Raw genomic sequence first — 18507 nt, 5'->3', positions numbered from 1 at the left:
TCATTGTTTACAACTTATTGCACATAGACCAAATGAATAATAGAGAAACAAATAAAATAAATGCATGTATGTGGTAATATATGGTATATCTTTGTATTTTATACTGTTGTTTGGACCAAATAAAACCTCTTCTACACTATTTAATATTGACCAAAGAAAGTATGTTGATGCATACATCTCTCATTTATTATTAATCTATAGCAGCTTGTTTTGAACCATTTTGTCTCTAAACCCATCTTGTGATTGGCTCCTGTCTCAGGGTTACCTAGGCGATGAGAAGGCATACATCGCCACGCAGGGTCCCATGGTAAACACGGTGAATGACTTCTGGCAGATGGCCTGGCAGGAAGAGGCGCCCGTCATCGTCATGATCACCAAACTGAAGGAGAAGAACGAGGTAAACTGGAAAATGTGTGAAACTTTAGTGCTTTAACTTAAAATGAAGCAAAACAAAACAAAAAAAGACAAGAATAAGGAGGAGAGTGATGGATGTTAGTGCTGAGGTAGAACTGTTTAGGGGGGGGGGGGGGGGGGATTACTATTACTATTACTATACTATAAAATTAAGTATTGCACAAGAAACATACAGGTTGTTGTAAAGTCAAACTAAAGACATACATCACTAGGTTTCCATCCACATTTCCAGAAGAATTGCCATAAGAAAATCTGCTGCTATTATGTGAATGTAAGCAGTTAAACAGCTGGTGGAGCTAATTATCCAGTCAGTGCCATTAAACCATTGCAGAAGAAGAGGACACAACAAGACGACATCATTAACAGTCAAAGCTCCTCTGTGGCGTTTAAAGAGGACCTATTGTGCTCATTTCCAGCTCTATATTTTTTATTTTTTTATGATTCACAGTTTAAAGAATACTCCTTATTAATCTTATACTGGCCCTTTAATGCAATCCCTCAGTTCAGCGTCTGTCTCTTTAAGGCTGTTTTAGCTCCTGTCTCTTTAAGGCCCTCCTCTTCGGAGTCATGTAAAGTTACTGTCGATGCAAACCCAACATTTCCTGCTTTACTGCTTCAAATGAAAAGCTTTTAAATAATGAAATGACCAAAGAGCAGCGTGTGTGGAGTTTGCATGTTCTTCTCGTGCCTGTGTGGGTTACTCTGGCTTCCTCCCACAGACCAAAAACATGCATCTTAGGTTAACTGGTCACTCTAAATTTCCAGTAGGTGTGAATATGAGTGTGAAGCCCTTTGAATGACAGCTGGGATTGGCTCCAGCCGCCCAGCGAGCCCTGGGCAAGTGCTATGGAAAAAAATGCATGGACATATTTGGAGCTCTTTGTTGAGCAGCTCAGTTAGATATAATGCAGAGAGGAAACAGCCATAGTGATGATGATGTTTGATGAAGAGCTGCAGACGATCAGCACACCTCCAACTAGTAAACTATTTATTTAAACTTTGCTCTGCTGTGTGATGGAAAAGCACTCAGAGTGTACCAGTGAATACCTCAAAACAATAGATATTATAACAATGCAATAGATAGAAATCAGTTCAGGCTGAAAGTATAAACAATGGCTGGGAAGCAGGTTAAAGCTGCTGCTGCTCTTTGCTCACAACAAATACTTCTACATCAGTTAACCTCATTATTTGACATGTGACAGTGTGAAAAAACCATAATAGTCCCCCTTTAAGTCACATGCTTCATTTACGTCATCATGTATTCAGTAAGTCTGTTTACATTGGCACTTTGTCACATTTTGCTTTTATTAATACACCAAGTCTTCCACCATTTCTGAATATCTTTAATTTTCCAGCATTATAATGTAGGTTTTTTGTAATGCACAAATCAGAAAAGCAAATGAAGTAGTTGGATGGAAATGCAGCAGTAAGACATCATGGATGTTGTAAAAAAACAACAACAACAACAAAAAAACATAAGTAAATTTGGTTATTTGCTGCTGTCTCTGAAACAATAAATGTCTGATCATTCTGCAACAACAGGGGACATTTTTAAAACGTAACATGAACATGAACAAGTGATGACATGACTTGGAAAATGCTCTGCAGGGATGGAAAATATTGTGAAGGTGATTCCCCATAAATTCTCTGTTTCTCTGCCTCCGTCTCTGTAGAAGTGTGTTCTGTATTGGCCGGAGAAGAGGGGGATCTATGGGAAGGTTGAGGTTCTAGTCAACAGCATCAGAGAGTGTGAACACTACACCACTCGCAGCCTCACACTAAAGGTACACACACCTTTATCCTTCCTGTCGTCCTCCCGGGTCAAATTGACCCCGTCTGTTTTGACTGTTCCTTCCTTCCTTCCTTCCGTCTGTCCTTCCTCCCTCCCTCCCTCCTTCTCTCTTTCTTTCTTCCCTCTTACCTTCCTCCCTTCCTCATTTCCTCTGTCCTTCTTTCCTTTCTTCCTTCCTTCCTCTTTTCCTTTCTCCCTCCCTCATACCTTCCTTCCTTCCTTCTTTCCTCTGTCCTTCTTTCCTTTCTTCCTCCCTTCCTCTTTTCCTTTCTCCCTCCCTCCTACCTTCCTTCCTTCCTTCTTTCCTTTCCTCCCTTCCTTCCTCCCTCCTTTCCTTCCTTCCTCCCTTCCCTCCTTTTCTTCCTTCTTCCGCCCTTCCTTCCCTCCTTCCTTCCTCGCTTCCTTCCTTGACTCGAGGACAACAGGAGGGTTAAATATTCCTATTTCTGTCTGACATGTCTTTTTGTTTTTAAAGTTGGGGCTTTGGTTTTAAAACATACATGTGCTTTTGTGTGAAGTGTGGGAATCAGACTCGTACTCTGCAGCATTACTGGTACACATCATGGCCGGACCATAAAACACCCGACTCAGCACTGCCTCTGCTGCAGCTGATGACCGACGTTGAGACGGACAGACGGACGGCTGCCACCGTTGGACCGGTTATAGTTCACTGCAGGTACATGCATACAGAGAAAAGGGCTTTTCTGCTACAGCTAAAATAATTTTAAATAACACCATTACCCATGCTCCTTTGCTTGCAGCGCTGGGATTGGCCGAACGGGCTGCTTCATCGCTACCACGATAGGCTGTCGGCAGCTGCAGTTGGAAGGAGCGGTGGACGTACTGGGCATCATCTGCCAGCTCCGAGCCGACAGGTAAACACACACAAAGCTGTACTGCTTTATTTAAAAGAACATATATTTTTATAACAGTACTATATGAGCTGACAGTGTGTTATATGTCACACATGGTCGGCTACAGTTATGAATCTACACAGTGACTCTGCAACTATGTTAATAAAATGACTTTTTCATCTCTTTGCACATACTCGTCTTTACGTTGACTTTGTCATTAATCACATGGTTTGTAAAATTAATCCTAAAATCCAAATCCTAAAATAAAGTATGATATAATCCTAAAATAAATGATACAACTTTTTTTTCCATGAAAGTCCTCACAATGTCAGTAAAAAACCTGATGTCCCCACAATGTTCAAAAACAGATGTCATGTCCCCATAATCCATGCTCGCCTTCATCTGTTTTGTATATTATGGCAAGGCAAGGCAGTTTTATTTATATAGAGCATTTCATACACAATGGCAACTCAATGTGCTTTACATAAAACAAACATTTAACAATAAGAATCGGAAATAAAAAAATATAAAAACATGCAATTTGAGAAATAAAAATAAAATCCAATAATAGTAAAAACATGGAAACATTAAAACATACAATTAACCCCCTTTCCCTCAGTAATAATAAAAACAAAGTACAAAAAAATAGAAAGAGAGAGAAAAAAAATACTAGAATAGAGCATTAAATATAAGGTTGCAGCATAAAATAATGATTTGCTTTAAAATCATTAAAAGGACATAGAGTGCAAATGAAAGCTTAAAATGTAAAGTGCTTTGAAAGAGCTCAATCATAAGCACAGGAGTAAACAGTGTCTTGTTCTGTGTGTTTATTAATTTTGTGTGGTTGGGCAGTTTATGGCAAATGAGAATGTGGGCTTGGATCATTTGGTTACCTTGTTAGTGTTCTTGTCTAAATATGTTTGTTTATTGTTGTTTTGTCTCTGCAGAGGTGGAATGATCCAGACAGGTGAGCAGTATGAGTTCGTCCATCATGCCTTGTGCCTATACGAGGCCCGCCTCTCTGCAGAAACCGGCCAATGAGCTCGTGCCGCCACAGGAGGCGGTAGCTTAAAGCTGGATTGTGAGTCCTTTAGCAGGTATGATCTCTGAGCTTTGGGGATTTCTGGAGGAAGTCTTTGAACTTGATGGACAACCAATGAGGACTGTTGTGGGCAAAGCCTGCTGAAGAAAAGAGGTAATTTTCCGAAAGTGGAATGTATCAGTTCTTCTTGTCTGCAGTTTCTACTTCACGTGGTTCTTCAGAGGAACTCGAGACCCACCCACTTCACTCTCTCTTAGCCAATTGACTGTCGGATTGTGTCGTTTTTAACCAACCAGACTGTCCTATTACCTCTTTCCTGTCATGGAGCTGTAGAAATAGTTTGAAGTGACTGACTGAAATTGATGGTACAGTACATTGTTAATTAACACTATGGTGTTTCTGTGTCTTATAGGATTTTAAAATTATTTTGTAATGCGATGTTCTTATAAGAAAGGAAAATGACTGTTAGCTGGTTGCACCTTTAGTTTTGGTTAGTAGCTTTTTGCTGCCACTATCGAACCAACCCTTCCAGCCCTGTTTATGACCTCAGCACACTGTCTGTAACTCAGTGATTTGGTAATATTGTGCTAATTACACAAACCTACCTGTTATCTAGCAGCAGTTTGTATCTTCAAAGGCATTTTCATGATTTCATCTACATTACTGTGCAAAGGTTTTATGCACTTAAAGTGAGGGTGCTCTCAAAACTAAAATGATGTTGATAAAAAGTCGAGTAAACAGAAGAAACTAAATTAAATCAATATTTTGTGTGAGCACACTTGATGTTTGGGCTCGTTGTCATGTTGCAGAATATATTTGGAATTGATCAGACACCTCATTGATGGTGTAACATTATGGATAAGGATTTTAAACATCTGAAGTGCCTAAAACCTTTGCACAATACTGTATGTCTCATTCATTAGAAAGTCCTTTTAAACTTTCAGAGATACAAAAATGTTGATCTTGAAAAGCTAGCTAACTAGCCTGAAGACCCATTAAACATTATTATTATTTTTTTTTCAAAATCAACATAACATTTTTATTCAGGACCATTGACACTAACAGCAGCTGTTTGCTACAGTTTACAATGAATCCGACAGTTAAAGTGGTATAATGAAAACATCAACACAAAAACTGATTATGAAAAATATCATCCACAGGAGCCGTCTGTCCCTCCATGCGTCTTCAGACAGTCTTTTAAATGAGACTGTGATTAAATGATTTACTTTATAGGTACTTTACCCTTAAAGCTGCAGTTGGTAAGTCTTATAAAAGTAACTAAAGGTCATATTTGCTAAGACTGTCACTATGTAAAGACAGCATTACATGAAACTAGTAATCTGTTAAACAAACCAGGCTCATTTAGCCCCACCTACTGCTCCTACTGCAAATTGCCAGAATCCACCGTGACCGGACAAAAAGAACCAATCAGAGACAGGATGGTGTCTGATGGAGTGTCTGACAGCTGTCAATCACTGCTCACGCACACAGCCCCCTCCCCCTTCCTCCTCAGCTCGGTCAAACCAGGCGTGGAGTTCCGGTCCTCTGAAATGAGGCCAACGCGGAAGTAACTTAAAACTGCATTCTATCAAAAGGCCACCAGGGGGCAACCGTTTTGGTGTCAAAAGGACTTCCGTCTCTATACAAGTCAATGGAGAATTCACCAACTTCTCACTTGATTTCTAACCTCAGTAAACGTTTTCAAAATGTGTTTATGGTCTCAATTGCTAGTTTAAAGCCTTCTTCAATGCAGTATGATGTTCATTTGGGACATTTTGGCCTCCCTGATTTTATATGTGACGATAAAGCATGGTATGCATTAGGGCGTGGCTACGTCGTGATTGACAGGTTGATTGGTTCACAGGTTCAGGAGGGCGCCTCATGCTCCTCCTGATGCCCATATAAGTAGAATCCTTGTTTTTATTTTTCTATGTCCTCTCTCTCCTCAAAGTTACCAACTGCAACTTTAAATCATGTAATAACATATCAGCCTAAATACTGAATGAGAAAGATCTGGTAACCAGTCATTTTGGAAAAAACAACAACAAAACTATATTTCAATGTTTGTATTGTTTCCCGCCTGTTTGGGGTCACTTGGCGGGGCAGAAGGGGCAGGAGTTGTTCTTGCTTGACTGGAGCCAGACCCTGATGCATCTCTGTGGCCGGTGTGAGAGCAGCTCAGTGGGTAGCGGCTCACATCAGGCACCGTTTCACAAACACATTCTTAAGTATATTTATATGATACGGCTAGTCTTCAATTCAACCACACAGTGTTGGTTAGGCGAGCACATGCTTCAGTCAGCCAGCTAACTAACATCCATTTCATTTACAATCAAGAGTAATCAGCAGTACTTCAGTCCTCCGCTGGACATACTGTATGTTATTATGCTCACAGTGATGTACAGAGGTCATAAATGGGGCTGCAGCCATACAACACAAACCAACACCATGAAAAACAGGTTTCTGCTAAGCATAGGCAAGTTATAGAGCAACTATAGTTCAGTGTTAATCCACATGCTTTATGTTTACTGGAGGCTAACCTGCAATACTTTGTTAAACCATGCCCATACAATTATTTTTGTAGTGTTCAACAAATACAGCTTGTGTCTAAGTCTCGTGGGAAATGTTGTATTTAAATTCTAACGAAATAATTGTTTTATCTTAATATTTATCTTAAATGACAGAAGTATTTAAATGTGTCAATCCAGTACAGTAGTAGGGATATTTATACTATAATATGGACAGAAGAAAACCCAATATGAAGTTTAATTTTTTAGAAAGATTAATTAAAAAAACATCAAAATATATTGAGAAATTGAGGCTAGGGAAACAAAGCTAGCCCAAACAAGAGGTTGCACTTAGGCAAAAATATGTATTGCTGTTTGATCTATAATTAAAAGGAACATTTTTGGTGCAAATCATAAGACAAAAAAATGTTTTTGCTGCTTGGTCTGAGTTTACACTTGGTATAGTAGTTAGCTTCATTTTCTTGCATTGCATTGACAATTCCCCATATTGTATAATTATGCTTTATACCAAAAATGTGAAATAATTTAAGTCTCAATGGTGCAGTCATCTCATCGATGTGCTGTTGTACATTATGTTATCTAGTGAGTATGTTATTTTGGTGAATCAAAGTAATAATAACTTTATTTTTATACTGTTTTTATATGTTTTTGATGTGTTTAGTAGCTATCAGCCATTTGTCGACTCGTGTGAAAGCTCGCCATTTGGAGTATAAACCTCATTATCTCTAAACTGTCAACTTCACAGGAGCTGGATGGAATTAAAAATTCAGATTGTTATTAGAGACAGAAAATCAAACAAGTGGACACAATCCCAAACTAACCGCTTTAAGCCTCCTTATCTTAATGATGAGCAATATATTTTTAACCCTCCTGTTGTCCTCGAGTCAAGGAAGGAAGGAAGGGAGGAAGAAGGAAGGAAGGGAGGGAAGGAGGAAGAAGGAAGGAACGGAAGGAGGAAAGAAGGAAGGAAAGGAAAGAAGGAAGGAAGGATGGAGGAAAGAAGGAAGGTAGGAAGGAGGGAAGGAAGAAGGAAGGAGGGAGGGAGGGAGAAAGGAAAAGAGGAAGGGAGGAAGGAAGGAAAGAAGGACAGAGGAAAGAAGGAACGGAGGAAAGAAGGAGGGAAGGAAAGAAGGAAAGAGGGACGGAGGAGGGACAGACGGAAGGAAGGAAGGGAGGAAAGAAGGAACAGTCAAAACAGACGGGGTCAATTTGACCCGGGAGGACGACATGAAGGTTAATTTGCCTACAAACAAACATTAGAGGAGGAGACAAAAGAAAACAAGAGGGTTAGGGGTTCTCTTGTGAACAAAATGTATTGATTTTGTCTTCTGAGAGGTTTTCCAGTGAATTTATATGGACAAGAAAACATTCCTTAGCCAAATCCTTTGAGTATCAGACACAAAATATCAAAGAGCCAACGAGGTTTGGTTTTTATATTTTCATCATTCCCAAATGTGAAACAAGACCAAAAGTACTGAGGCGGTTCAGTCAGTTTCTTGGCCACTGACTGATTTTGGAGATATGAGGTTTCTACAGTAATGCCAGTAATGAAGAACATATGTACACATCTAATCTGATCTCTGTGTGATTGGGAGAACAGTGTACAGTACATGTTTAAGTGCTATTAAACTTAATGTGAGTAGTAACATTTCAACCACGGACCACAAACACAGAGATCTTTGCTGCTAGAACCGGGAGCATCGGGACCAGACCGTCGTTTACTAGAAACGAGAGAAACTTTGAAGACTCTTCTTTTTCTATGTACTAAATTATTATTATTTTTATTTATTCCTGTACTTGTGATACAATGGAGGGACTTGGACCTGCATCTCTTCATCTAAATGTCCAACTTGCCTCCTGGGACCATCATCAACATACTTTTCACTTCAGCCAAGTCATGAAAATCAAAACTCAAAATAGTGAATAATCTGCCATATTTCTTGAAATTAGAAAATCTTCGTAATTCCTGAGCTGACTGAAGTGAGATAGAGTTGAGCCCAGCCTCCATGCCCACTGCAGCAGCAGTTACAGCAACACACACTGCCTCTAACATAGTACTGTGTGTTTATACTAGCTGGTGGTTCGTGTTCTGTACTTTATTGTTGTCGACTGTTGACGGAGCTTAAAGGGACGCTAGACATTTTTAATTTTTAAAGTTTGAGGTTTATCAATTACACCACCAGAATAACCGGCACATTATGAATGTGTGTGAGATACTGTACTGTTTATTCTATAATGTGTTTGCCAAGTGGAAGCACAGAAACAGGACAGAAAGCCAAGAGTTTACTCCTTACATATATTAACTTTTAACAAAAATTGAAATATTAAACCTGCCAATACTTTACAGTGATGGCAGGTTTATTGGCCAACTCAAGTAACCTGAAGTGTTAGATTGCTCACTAACTATCCAACTATGAAGGTAGATTTTTGAAAAAAAAAGGTTGCTTCGATCAAAAAATATATTTTCAAAAAAAAAAACCTTCACTTCAATCAAAAAAAACTTTTTCAATCAAAGAAAAAAAGTGTTTGAATGCAAAAAAATATTTGAGACCCAAAAAAATGCATTTGAACACCTTTTTTTTGGATTGAAAAAGATTTTCTGATTGAAGCAACCTTTTTTTTTGATTGAATAATAAAGACACAAATCTACCTTCATATCCAACGGCCTCATGTAGCTCTCATGTTAATGTTTAGAGTAATGCTACTTTATGAGAGGCTAGTGTTTGCGCTGTTAAACTAGTTGAGCCAAACAGTATTTATAAAGTGAACAAATTCCACGGGTAGCCTGATAGCAAGCTGACATTTAACCACCCAATCAATTAGTGACAACACACTAGAAAAAGTCATAATAGCAACCTGCCTTTAACCCTTACATACTGCTCAGGGTTTAATCTGACCCGTTACAATTTGAGAGAAGAGAAAAACACCTTAAATGTTTTTTTTCTTTTAGCCAGAAATTTGATGACTTATCCCAAAGTGAGCCAGAATATGCAGAAAAAATGGAAATAACGTTCTACCTTTACCTTTCTAAAAATGCTAGTGTGCACATTTATTCACATTTGACATAAATATTTGAAGTTGTTATCAAAAAAAAGCATAAAAACTAAAGATTTCTGCTCTCTGAAAGCTTCATTAAGGGTTAATCACCAGTTTATTAAAGGTAATAAATGATGATTTGTGGTCACAGAATTATGAATATAGACTAATTATGAGGGGATACTGTGAAATGCCTGGTTATGAACAGTGTGTAATGGTTACCAGACTGCTAGTTATAGGTGTTTAAGACTAAAACTACCACATCAAAATGAAAAATGGTAGCTTCCCTTTAAGCTCCTGCTGTGTGGGCATCAAAGCTCAGCCAGAGAACACCTGATGCTAAATAATGTACGTAATATGGTACGTGGTTTTTTTAATGTATTACTAATCAACTTGAATGTTGTAATAGTCTAGAACATTAGCCACTGAGTAGTTCTGTAACCTCTTTATCTACTCTCTCTATATATCGTTACCTGTAATCTGTACATAAATACTGGGGATAAAAACATCTGGAGCTCCGACTCGCTGTCTGACATCGGACTATTAGGTTAGCTGTTGGTTTGGTGACGTTTCACAGGAGGTAGGAATGAAGTGAACTTTATTCAGTCCTTTATTTCTTTGTCTATACAAATGATTTGGATATTGGACATTCCAACACACTGTAAAGTCTTGGCAGGTGTTTTGGATTAAAGATATTTTACTGTGAAGGAACCAAAGCATCTTGCACACTGTTTGTCACTTTACTCACTGTATTAAAGTTTCTCTTCAAATGTTCACAATCTGTCCTTAAAGTGTCCACAGACTGAACTGATGTTAATAAAGTGCAAGAAGAGCTGTTTAAAGAAAAGCAAAGAGGCCTTGATTTTATTTAAATGGGACTGTATGACAACATACTGTATGCTTACCAAACATCTGTGCAATCTAATCAAGCGGGGAGTTCAGGTCCTCTGAAATGAGGCCAACGCGGAAGTAACTTAAAACTGCATTCCATCAAAAGGCCACCAGGGGGCGACCGTTTTGGTGTCAAAAGGACTTCCGTCTCTATACAAGTCAATGGAGAATTCACCAACTTCTCACTTGATTTCTAACCTCAGTAAACGTTTTCAAAATGTGTTTATGGTCTCAATCGCTAGTTTAAAGCCTTCTTCAATGCAGTATGATGTTCATTTGGGACATTTTGGCCTCCCTGATTTTATATGTGACGATAAAGCAGGGTATGCATTAGGGCGTGGCTACGTGGTGATTGACAGGTTGATTGGTTCACAGGTTCAGGAGGGTGCCTCATGCTCCTCCTGATGCCCATATAAGTAGAATCCCTGTTTTTATTTTACCCAGCATGCACCTGAAATTTTCAAGATGGTGCTGCTCAGATCCGATACTATTGGCCTCTGAGCAGCAGTCCACAAACCAATGGGTGACGTCACAGATGTTACGTCCATTTCTTATATACAGTCTATGGATCCAATATAATAGCTTTTTAAATACTGAAACATCTTACTCTTCTGACAATGTCAATAAAAGCTGGAAAAATGCATAAGCTTCGTAAAAAGTACTATTTATGGTAGAGCTTTTATATTGTATTGCAGAGATGTTCTGATGTTCGTTCCTAGAAACCCTCCGTGTCACATGTTGAGAGAGTGAAACAGTCTGAGAGAGAAATGAGTGGAGCAGGAAGGAAGGAAAGAGGTGTGGATGACTAAAAGTAGCTCGAACCAACTGAAACAAAAGCAGTTTGGCCTTTGAACATAATAATGATGCAGAATAGAAAAGTCAACTCTAACCTCTGTGAGCTGCCAGTGATGGAGCTTTAATTATGAGAAAAATACTTTATAGCTTTAAAAATAAATAAATCATAATCATGAAAAAAGTATGCAAACGTAATTAAACATTTGTTATCTAGAGATGACAATGATTAAGTTTTGATGAGGAGATAAATTTGGCTGCTTTGGGCTTCTGTACTCTTCTTCAGATTTAACATAATAATAATAATAATAATAATAATAATACATTTTCCCAATCCTGTTTCCCTGCATTAAATGTGTCTTAATATATGTCAAATATACACAAACACAATCATTTTAAATATGTTCATCAACATCATCAATCCTCATTAAAGTAATAAGTTAATAATAATAATAATTCATTAAAACAAAGTCTAAAAACAGTGAACAGTGGTGGCAAATAATCTCTTTTTAAGGCCTTTTGCATATTGTTCACAGTGTAAGATGCGTTAGATCTGAACACAAAGACGGGCTGAAACATTTATTTAATTGTAAAAGTAATGACTTTTACTTTCAGTGGATTAATAATAAAGTTTGTCATGACTGCATAACTTGCTTCATCACATAATCAATAGTTTGTCTGCACATCAACGGGTGTCAATTATAAACATTTCTCCCAAAGTATCAAGGGAACTGTAGTTAAACCATTTTAAAAAACAATCTTTATATCTCTTCAAATGTATTGAATCATGTTCAGCTTTATAGAAATCATTGAAGTTGGAAAGATTTGATCAAATTCCTTATTAAAAGCTTTTATATTATATTTTCCATTTCACTCAGAAATACTGTAGGTCACATCACTGAATCTAATGCACCTTTTAATGATGATGATAAGATAAGATCAGATATTCCTTTATTAGTCCCACAATGGGGAAATGTGCATTGTCACAGCAGCAAGTGGACAGTAATATAATATAAGAGCAGCAATAAGAAAAAGAATAAAGAACAATAAATAATAAGTACAAATAAACCAAACAAAAACTTAATGTGTTATTAACCCAGGACCATGAGAACTACATTTAAATGCAATTAAATCAGACAGATAACAAGATAATTATTATGACAGGATAAAAAGTTTCATATGATCAGATTAAAAGTGTCAAAAACTACATTTAAGCACCAGAGAAAACCCAAAAAAACCAAAATGGGTATCAAGAAAAATTGAATATCTGAAGAAAATGTGTATTAACCAATGATCATGTCAGTAAATAAGGTAATTATTAATAGGAATAACAGAAATACTGTATGTCACATTATTAAAGCTAATGGGCCTTTTAATATGTTGTTGTAAAAATGTGTTTTAGTGCGTTATTAACACATGAACATGAGAACTACATTTAAATGCAATTAAATCAGACAGATAACAAGATAATTCATGTGTGATGACACTATAAAAAGTTTCATATGATAAGTATGAAACTTTCAGATTAATAGTGTCAAAAACTACATTTAAGCACCAGAAAAAACCCAAAAAACCAAAATGGGTATCAAGAAAAATGTAATATCTGAAGAAAATGTGTATTAACCAATGATGATGTAATTATTAATATGTATAACACAAGAACACAATAACAGTTCAAAGAGAAATCACACTCCTCTGGTTTTTCATGCATTTAAGACCCAATGAGACATTGTGCTAAGGTTTAATCTTAAAACTCTTAATCATCATGAGCAGCATTGCAAACTAAAACACCAAAAGCAGAAGGAGAGCAGGGATGCATGCAGGGAGCTAAAAACTAAATTTACTCCTGAGAAGCAGCAACGGAGTCGCATCAAAAGACGACACAGAAACGAGACAGAAGGTCCACAAAGATCTGGTCTCAGTGGGAATAAATCAAACACTTGTCTCTATTTATAACATCTGTACTCTGCTGTTAGGTGTAGCGCTGCAGGACTATTTATAGCGGCTTGTAGTTGTGTCTTTGCAGTGAGTCACAGAGCTGTTGGGCTGATTGAGGAAGTCCGTTAGTGACTCCCAAACTCTGCACTATAGAGTCGGACTGAGAGACAGACAGGCAGGAAGGGAAGAGCCGGTGAGACGGGGGGGGGGAGAGAGAGTCCGGAGAAAAAGAGAGGAAAGACTTGAGTTAAGCTCTGAGATGTTTGAGAAGAGGATGGAGAGAAGACAGAGAAGACACGACAGACAAAAGAGAAGAAATATTAAGAACTGAAAAACTAAAGAAGAGGAAAAAAGGACGTTTAACTCGTTGATTCCAGCTGTTTTCTTTTCCAACAGAAGGAAACCCTTCCCCTCTAAACACTGCACAGACAGCACAGAAGGATTTTTATTGGGTTTTTTTTAAAGATAGTGAATCCAAACACACATCTTCTACCTCAGCCTCAGGATTATGGTGGAGTTCGCTCGGTCTGAGGATCTAACGCAGGATAAAAATGCTGAAATGTAAAGTTCACAATTCTCTCCGGTGGCTGTTGTTCACCTCACTGCTGCTGCTTCTCCAGGTGAGTCTGATGCTCAGTGTGCTTATGATCCATGTGGGGAATATATCAAGCATGTAATGTTTGTTTTTTGGAGGTTTTTTTTAAGAATAATTGGTGAGAAAACGTGTGATTTTAGAGTTTATAAGATTCGGTTTTACATTCTTCTTGAGCTTAATCTGAAAGGATATTTATATTTGTAGTTTTAGACACTTTTAGTTTTAGTTATGTAACGTTTTGTTTCATGTAATAACACTTAAACACAGGTCATTGCATTGAACATTCATATTATTAATAATAATAATAATGCATTATATTTAAAGGCGCCTTTCAAAGCACTCAAGGACTCCTTACAAGACACATAAAACACAACAACAGTACATCAAACAATATAAATCAGGTACATTTAGTGCAAAGATAAAGAAATAAATATGAATGTGACTATAAAGTGCATCAGTACAATAAATAAACAAGAACATGATTGCATAGTTAGTGTGAGACAGAGTATGCCACTCTGAATAGGAGCGTTTTCAGGCGGGATTTAAAGGTGGAAACAGAGTCAGAAGTGTGAATATCTGGTGGGAGAGACATTTAGATCATTATATGTGTGATTTGCATGTTTTTATATATTTATCGGAGATCAATATTAGGATTAAAAAAATCTCCATGTTCGTATCTTCATTGATTTAAATAATATCACTTCAACCTGAATATGTGAAAAAGATATTTGATTTTCTTTATTGGAGTCTCTGCAAAATAAAACCGCTGCTACAAGAACTTTTTACTGTAGTGCACAACTGTGTTTCTCAGGTTTTAAATGCCGTATAATTTGTCTTTATATGATGTAAAACATGATGGAAGTAGATTATTTTATACCTGAGGTGACAGAAAAGCCAACGTGTTTGAGAAATAAACAAGATATATATTTTCTCTGTAATGATTTATGCTTTATTATGATGCAGATTTATTCTCATTAAGACACTTTGTACATGATTAACAGGAAAGATTAAGATGTTATGTAAAGCTATAGGAGCAGCCATCATGTTTTACCATAGCCCTTTCATGCATGTGTCTTTGTTTCTCTTTAGGCATGAAAAAAATATTTGAACTTCGTCAAATAACATTAAATCACATTATAACAACATAAATCAACTGATCTACAAACAAAAAACGTACTGCAGGTGAAGTAATCCATCATCATGCATATATAAGAAAACAGCCTTTGAATAGCTGTCAAAGGTATTCACCAAATATGTTGCTGGTATGATGAGTTATTATGTGTGCAGACAGATGACATCAGGTTGCTTTGCTATAAAATGTGAGTCTGGTTCAACTTCTTTCTGGACGACTGCTGCTGCGTCTATTTGTCGAGCCGATAGCGATGCTAACTGCTGCTCACTTTACATTTCTATTTCTACATTTTCACAATGAACAAAATGCCAAAAAGGCCATCAGTTTGGGAGCGTGTCTATGTTCCCACTGCTCTATGTTCCCACAGCTCTATGTTCCCACAGCTCTATGTTCCCACTGCTCTATGTTCCCACTGCTCTATGTTCCCACTGCTCTATGTTCCCACAGCCACAGACATGTGTGGTGTCCTGGTTCCTCTGTGGGGCTACGATGAAAGTCCCTCATGAGCAATAATTTACAAATTTAGCACAACGCTGTCCTTATTGGGCCGTCTTTCTGTAAAATAGTTGTAAAATATAACCCTAACCCTGTGGGAACATAGGTCCTAAATTTAAATCATTTCTTAGAAATGTGGGAACATAGGGCTGAGGGAACATAGAGCTGTGGGAACATAGAGCTGAGGGAACATAGAGCTGAAGGAACATAGAGCTGAGGGAACATAGAGCTGAGGGAACATAGAGCTGAGGGAACATAGAGTTGTGTGAATATAGAGCTGTGGGAACATAGAGCAGTGGGAACATACAGTAGGGCTGTGGGAACATAGAGCTGTGGGAACATAGAGCTGAAGGAACATAGAGCTGAGGGAACATAGAGCTGAGGGAACATAGAGTTGTGTGAATATAGAGCTGTGGGAACATAGAGCAGTGGGAACATACAGTAGGGCTGTGGGAACATAGAGCTGTGGGAACATAGAGCTGAGGGAACATAGAGCTGAGGGAACATAGAGCTGTGGGAACATAGATCTGAGGGAACATAGGGCAGTGGGAACATAGAGCTGTGGGAACATAGAGCTGTGGGAACATAGAGCTGTGGGAACATACAGTAGGGCTGAGGGAACATAGAGCTGTGGGAACATAGAGCTGAGGGAACATAGAGCTGAAGGAACATAGAGCTGTGGGAACATAGAGCTGTGGGAACATAGAGTTGAAGGAACATAGAGCTGAAGGAACATAGGGCTGAGGGAACATAGAGCTGCTGACCCCATCGGTCCCTCCACCGCGCTCCCAGTCTCCGTGCTAAGCTAAGCTAGGCTAACGATGTGATTGCGATCATCGTACCGGTTTAAAAGCAGCTTAACCGTTTTTTCTTTACCTCTTAATGTTCGTCTGCTTCTGTATTCATGAACAATAAGTTACACTGATAGTTCAGCAGTTCATTCGTCATTCCCCCTCTCTTCCTGTCCGTCTCTATCTATCTCTCTCCTCCCAGCAGCGAACTCCCCGAACTCCCCGAACCCCATTATCAGTGACAAATGAATAAATGTTTTTGTTCTGATTTCCGGTATTAAAGATTATAGAGCTCAGAACAACAGGGGGTCTGTCACCAACAGACACATAATGTCAAAGGTGTTGAAGGTTTGAACCCAAAAAAACTGATAAAAAGTTCAGTACAGTTCCTTAAATAACTGCAGCTGATTAACTAACACGACAGTCCATTTAATGCTTCCTCTGCACCAACAGAGAAAGCCCATTGTTTTTGATTTTATAGATTTTAACAAGAAAATGAATCACATTTTCATTTTTCCTTCTTTTTTAGTTTGTTTTTGCTTTTAGGTTCCCCTTTTGTCTCCACTATTATAGAGTTTATTGCTACTAGACGACACTTTTTATTAGTTTAAAGTCAACAGGCTTCTCTCATGAGGCCTGAACGATGCCGTGAAGGACCATAAAAATGAACAATAGAAGCTAAAGAAGACGAGAGCATCATGATTAATGAGCTAAATCCACCTTTTTAAAATATATATTTAATTTCTAAGCATTTCTCAATTAGTTAAAAGAGTCCTCCACTGATTTAGCATTGTTCTTCTATAACATTGTTAGACATTTTGTAATTAAGTGTTCCTTATAGGTCAAGAAAAGTCTCCTTCATGTTCAATAATTCATGATTTAAATGCATTTTTTTTAAATGATGGAGACTTTTCTCCCAATTGGGAATAAAACCTGAGTGTGTGACACAGTTTTATTATCTCTCAGCCTTTACATTCATGTATTGCATCTTAATGTAACAAGTTTTAGCAAAAGTTATAAACTACCTTTTCCACTCTGGTAGCTTTATGGTGCTAAAATAATCAACATGTTTAAATCTGTGTATGTTTTTAGCTTCAGGCATTCTGTTAGCGTATCATGTTGCATGTGATTGCATCGATTGTTTCTCCCTCTGGTGGGTTTGGTGTTCAGAGTATGAAGTGTTGTGTTCTGTCTCTATTGTCTCCACAAACAATACAATGTTTGAACATAACGTTTAAATCCAACAGTGTGTGATTTAATATATGTAAAGGAGAAAAAAAGTCAATCATTAATTAGAGAAAATACCTTTAAAACTGTTTACTGCTCCATAGTTTGCAAAGGAAACCAAACTGCACAGTGAAGCTCAGATAGCAGAAAAAAACAAGCTCAAAATACAATGTTATCTTGAAAGGTTCAGTCTAAGAAAACAAGAGTCAGCAGCACAAAGCTTCAGTCGTCTGAATGAGTCAAATCTTCATCTTCTATGTTTTAACGTTACAGTGTTTTTAGTAGCAAAGTCTTTGTGTTACTATGGTTACACCACAGCTCAACAGGAAACACTAAGAGGGAATCTGATGCTAAAAACACTGTAAATGTGTCAGATATCACTTGATATGACTAACTCACACTGATGAAGCTCAATAGAAGCTGATCATCTACTTTATAATGCATTTAGTTCGACTATTCACAGTTCAGATGCATGAACAGGAAGATAAAGATACAAACACAGAGAGATGAAATGATTTATCACCATCAACAGGACATTAATAAGCAATATTTAACAGATAAATCAATAGTTTTTAGTCCATTTCTTGTCTCCAGGTTCAGTTTGAAGCTATTTTCTTGTTCTTCTATGATATTTAAAACTAATATCTTTACTTTGGACTTCCTTTAAATGTGTAAACTTGAGCTATAGGACATTTAGATGTATAGTTTACTACCATTTTATGTCTCAGCTCAACAGGAAACACTAAGAGGGAATCTGATGCTAAAAACACTGTAAATGTGTCAGATATCACTTGATATAATAACTCACACTGATGAAGCTCAATAGAAGCACATTTGAAGATCTTTTAATAGTCAGTGTGAACAAGAGGAATGATTACAGAGAGGAACATGTCTTTAACTCTTCATATCGACACCTGACTTCTGCTTTAAAACACACTTCATCCTCCTTCATCTTACTGATGGTGTGTCTTGTCTCTCGT

The 18507-nt window shown here is 37.6% G+C and overlaps 2 protein-coding genes across 3 annotated transcripts in view; both read left to right on the top strand.

Annotated features, from left to right (window-relative positions):
• Positions 1-5707, top strand: part of ptprr (protein tyrosine phosphatase receptor type R) — a 76287-nt gene extending 70580 nt beyond the window's left edge. The window contains exons 13-17 of the mRNA XM_062443448.1: positions 260-397; positions 2088-2198; positions 2725-2882; positions 2968-3081; positions 4008-5707. Coding sequence (XP_062299432.1) covers positions 260-397; positions 2088-2198; positions 2725-2882; positions 2968-3081; positions 4008-4101 — 615 coding nt within the window. The 3' untranslated portion in view covers positions 4102-5707. The remainder of the gene's footprint in view (positions 1-259; positions 398-2087; positions 2199-2724; positions 2883-2967; positions 3082-4007) is intronic.
• Positions 5708-13559: 7852 nt separating this feature from the next.
• The window catches only part of ptprb (protein tyrosine phosphatase receptor type b), a 48711-nt gene continuing 43763 nt past the window's right edge, over positions 13560-18507 (top strand). For both annotated transcript variants that reach the window (XM_062443439.1, XM_062443438.1), the window contains exon 1: positions 13560-13907. In XM_062443439.1, coding sequence (XP_062299423.1) covers positions 13839-13907 — 69 coding nt within the window. In that variant the 5' untranslated portion in view covers positions 13560-13838. The remainder of the gene's footprint in view (positions 13908-18507) is intronic.

Source organism: Scomber scombrus, chromosome 22, assembly GCF_963691925.1.
Source record: "Scomber scombrus chromosome 22, fScoSco1.1, whole genome shotgun sequence".
Lineage (NCBI taxonomy): Eukaryota > Metazoa > Chordata > Actinopteri > Scombriformes > Scombridae > Scomber > Scomber scombrus.
The sequence above is the reverse complement of the archived record's forward strand: the minus strand, read 5'-3'. Positions and strand labels throughout refer to the sequence as shown.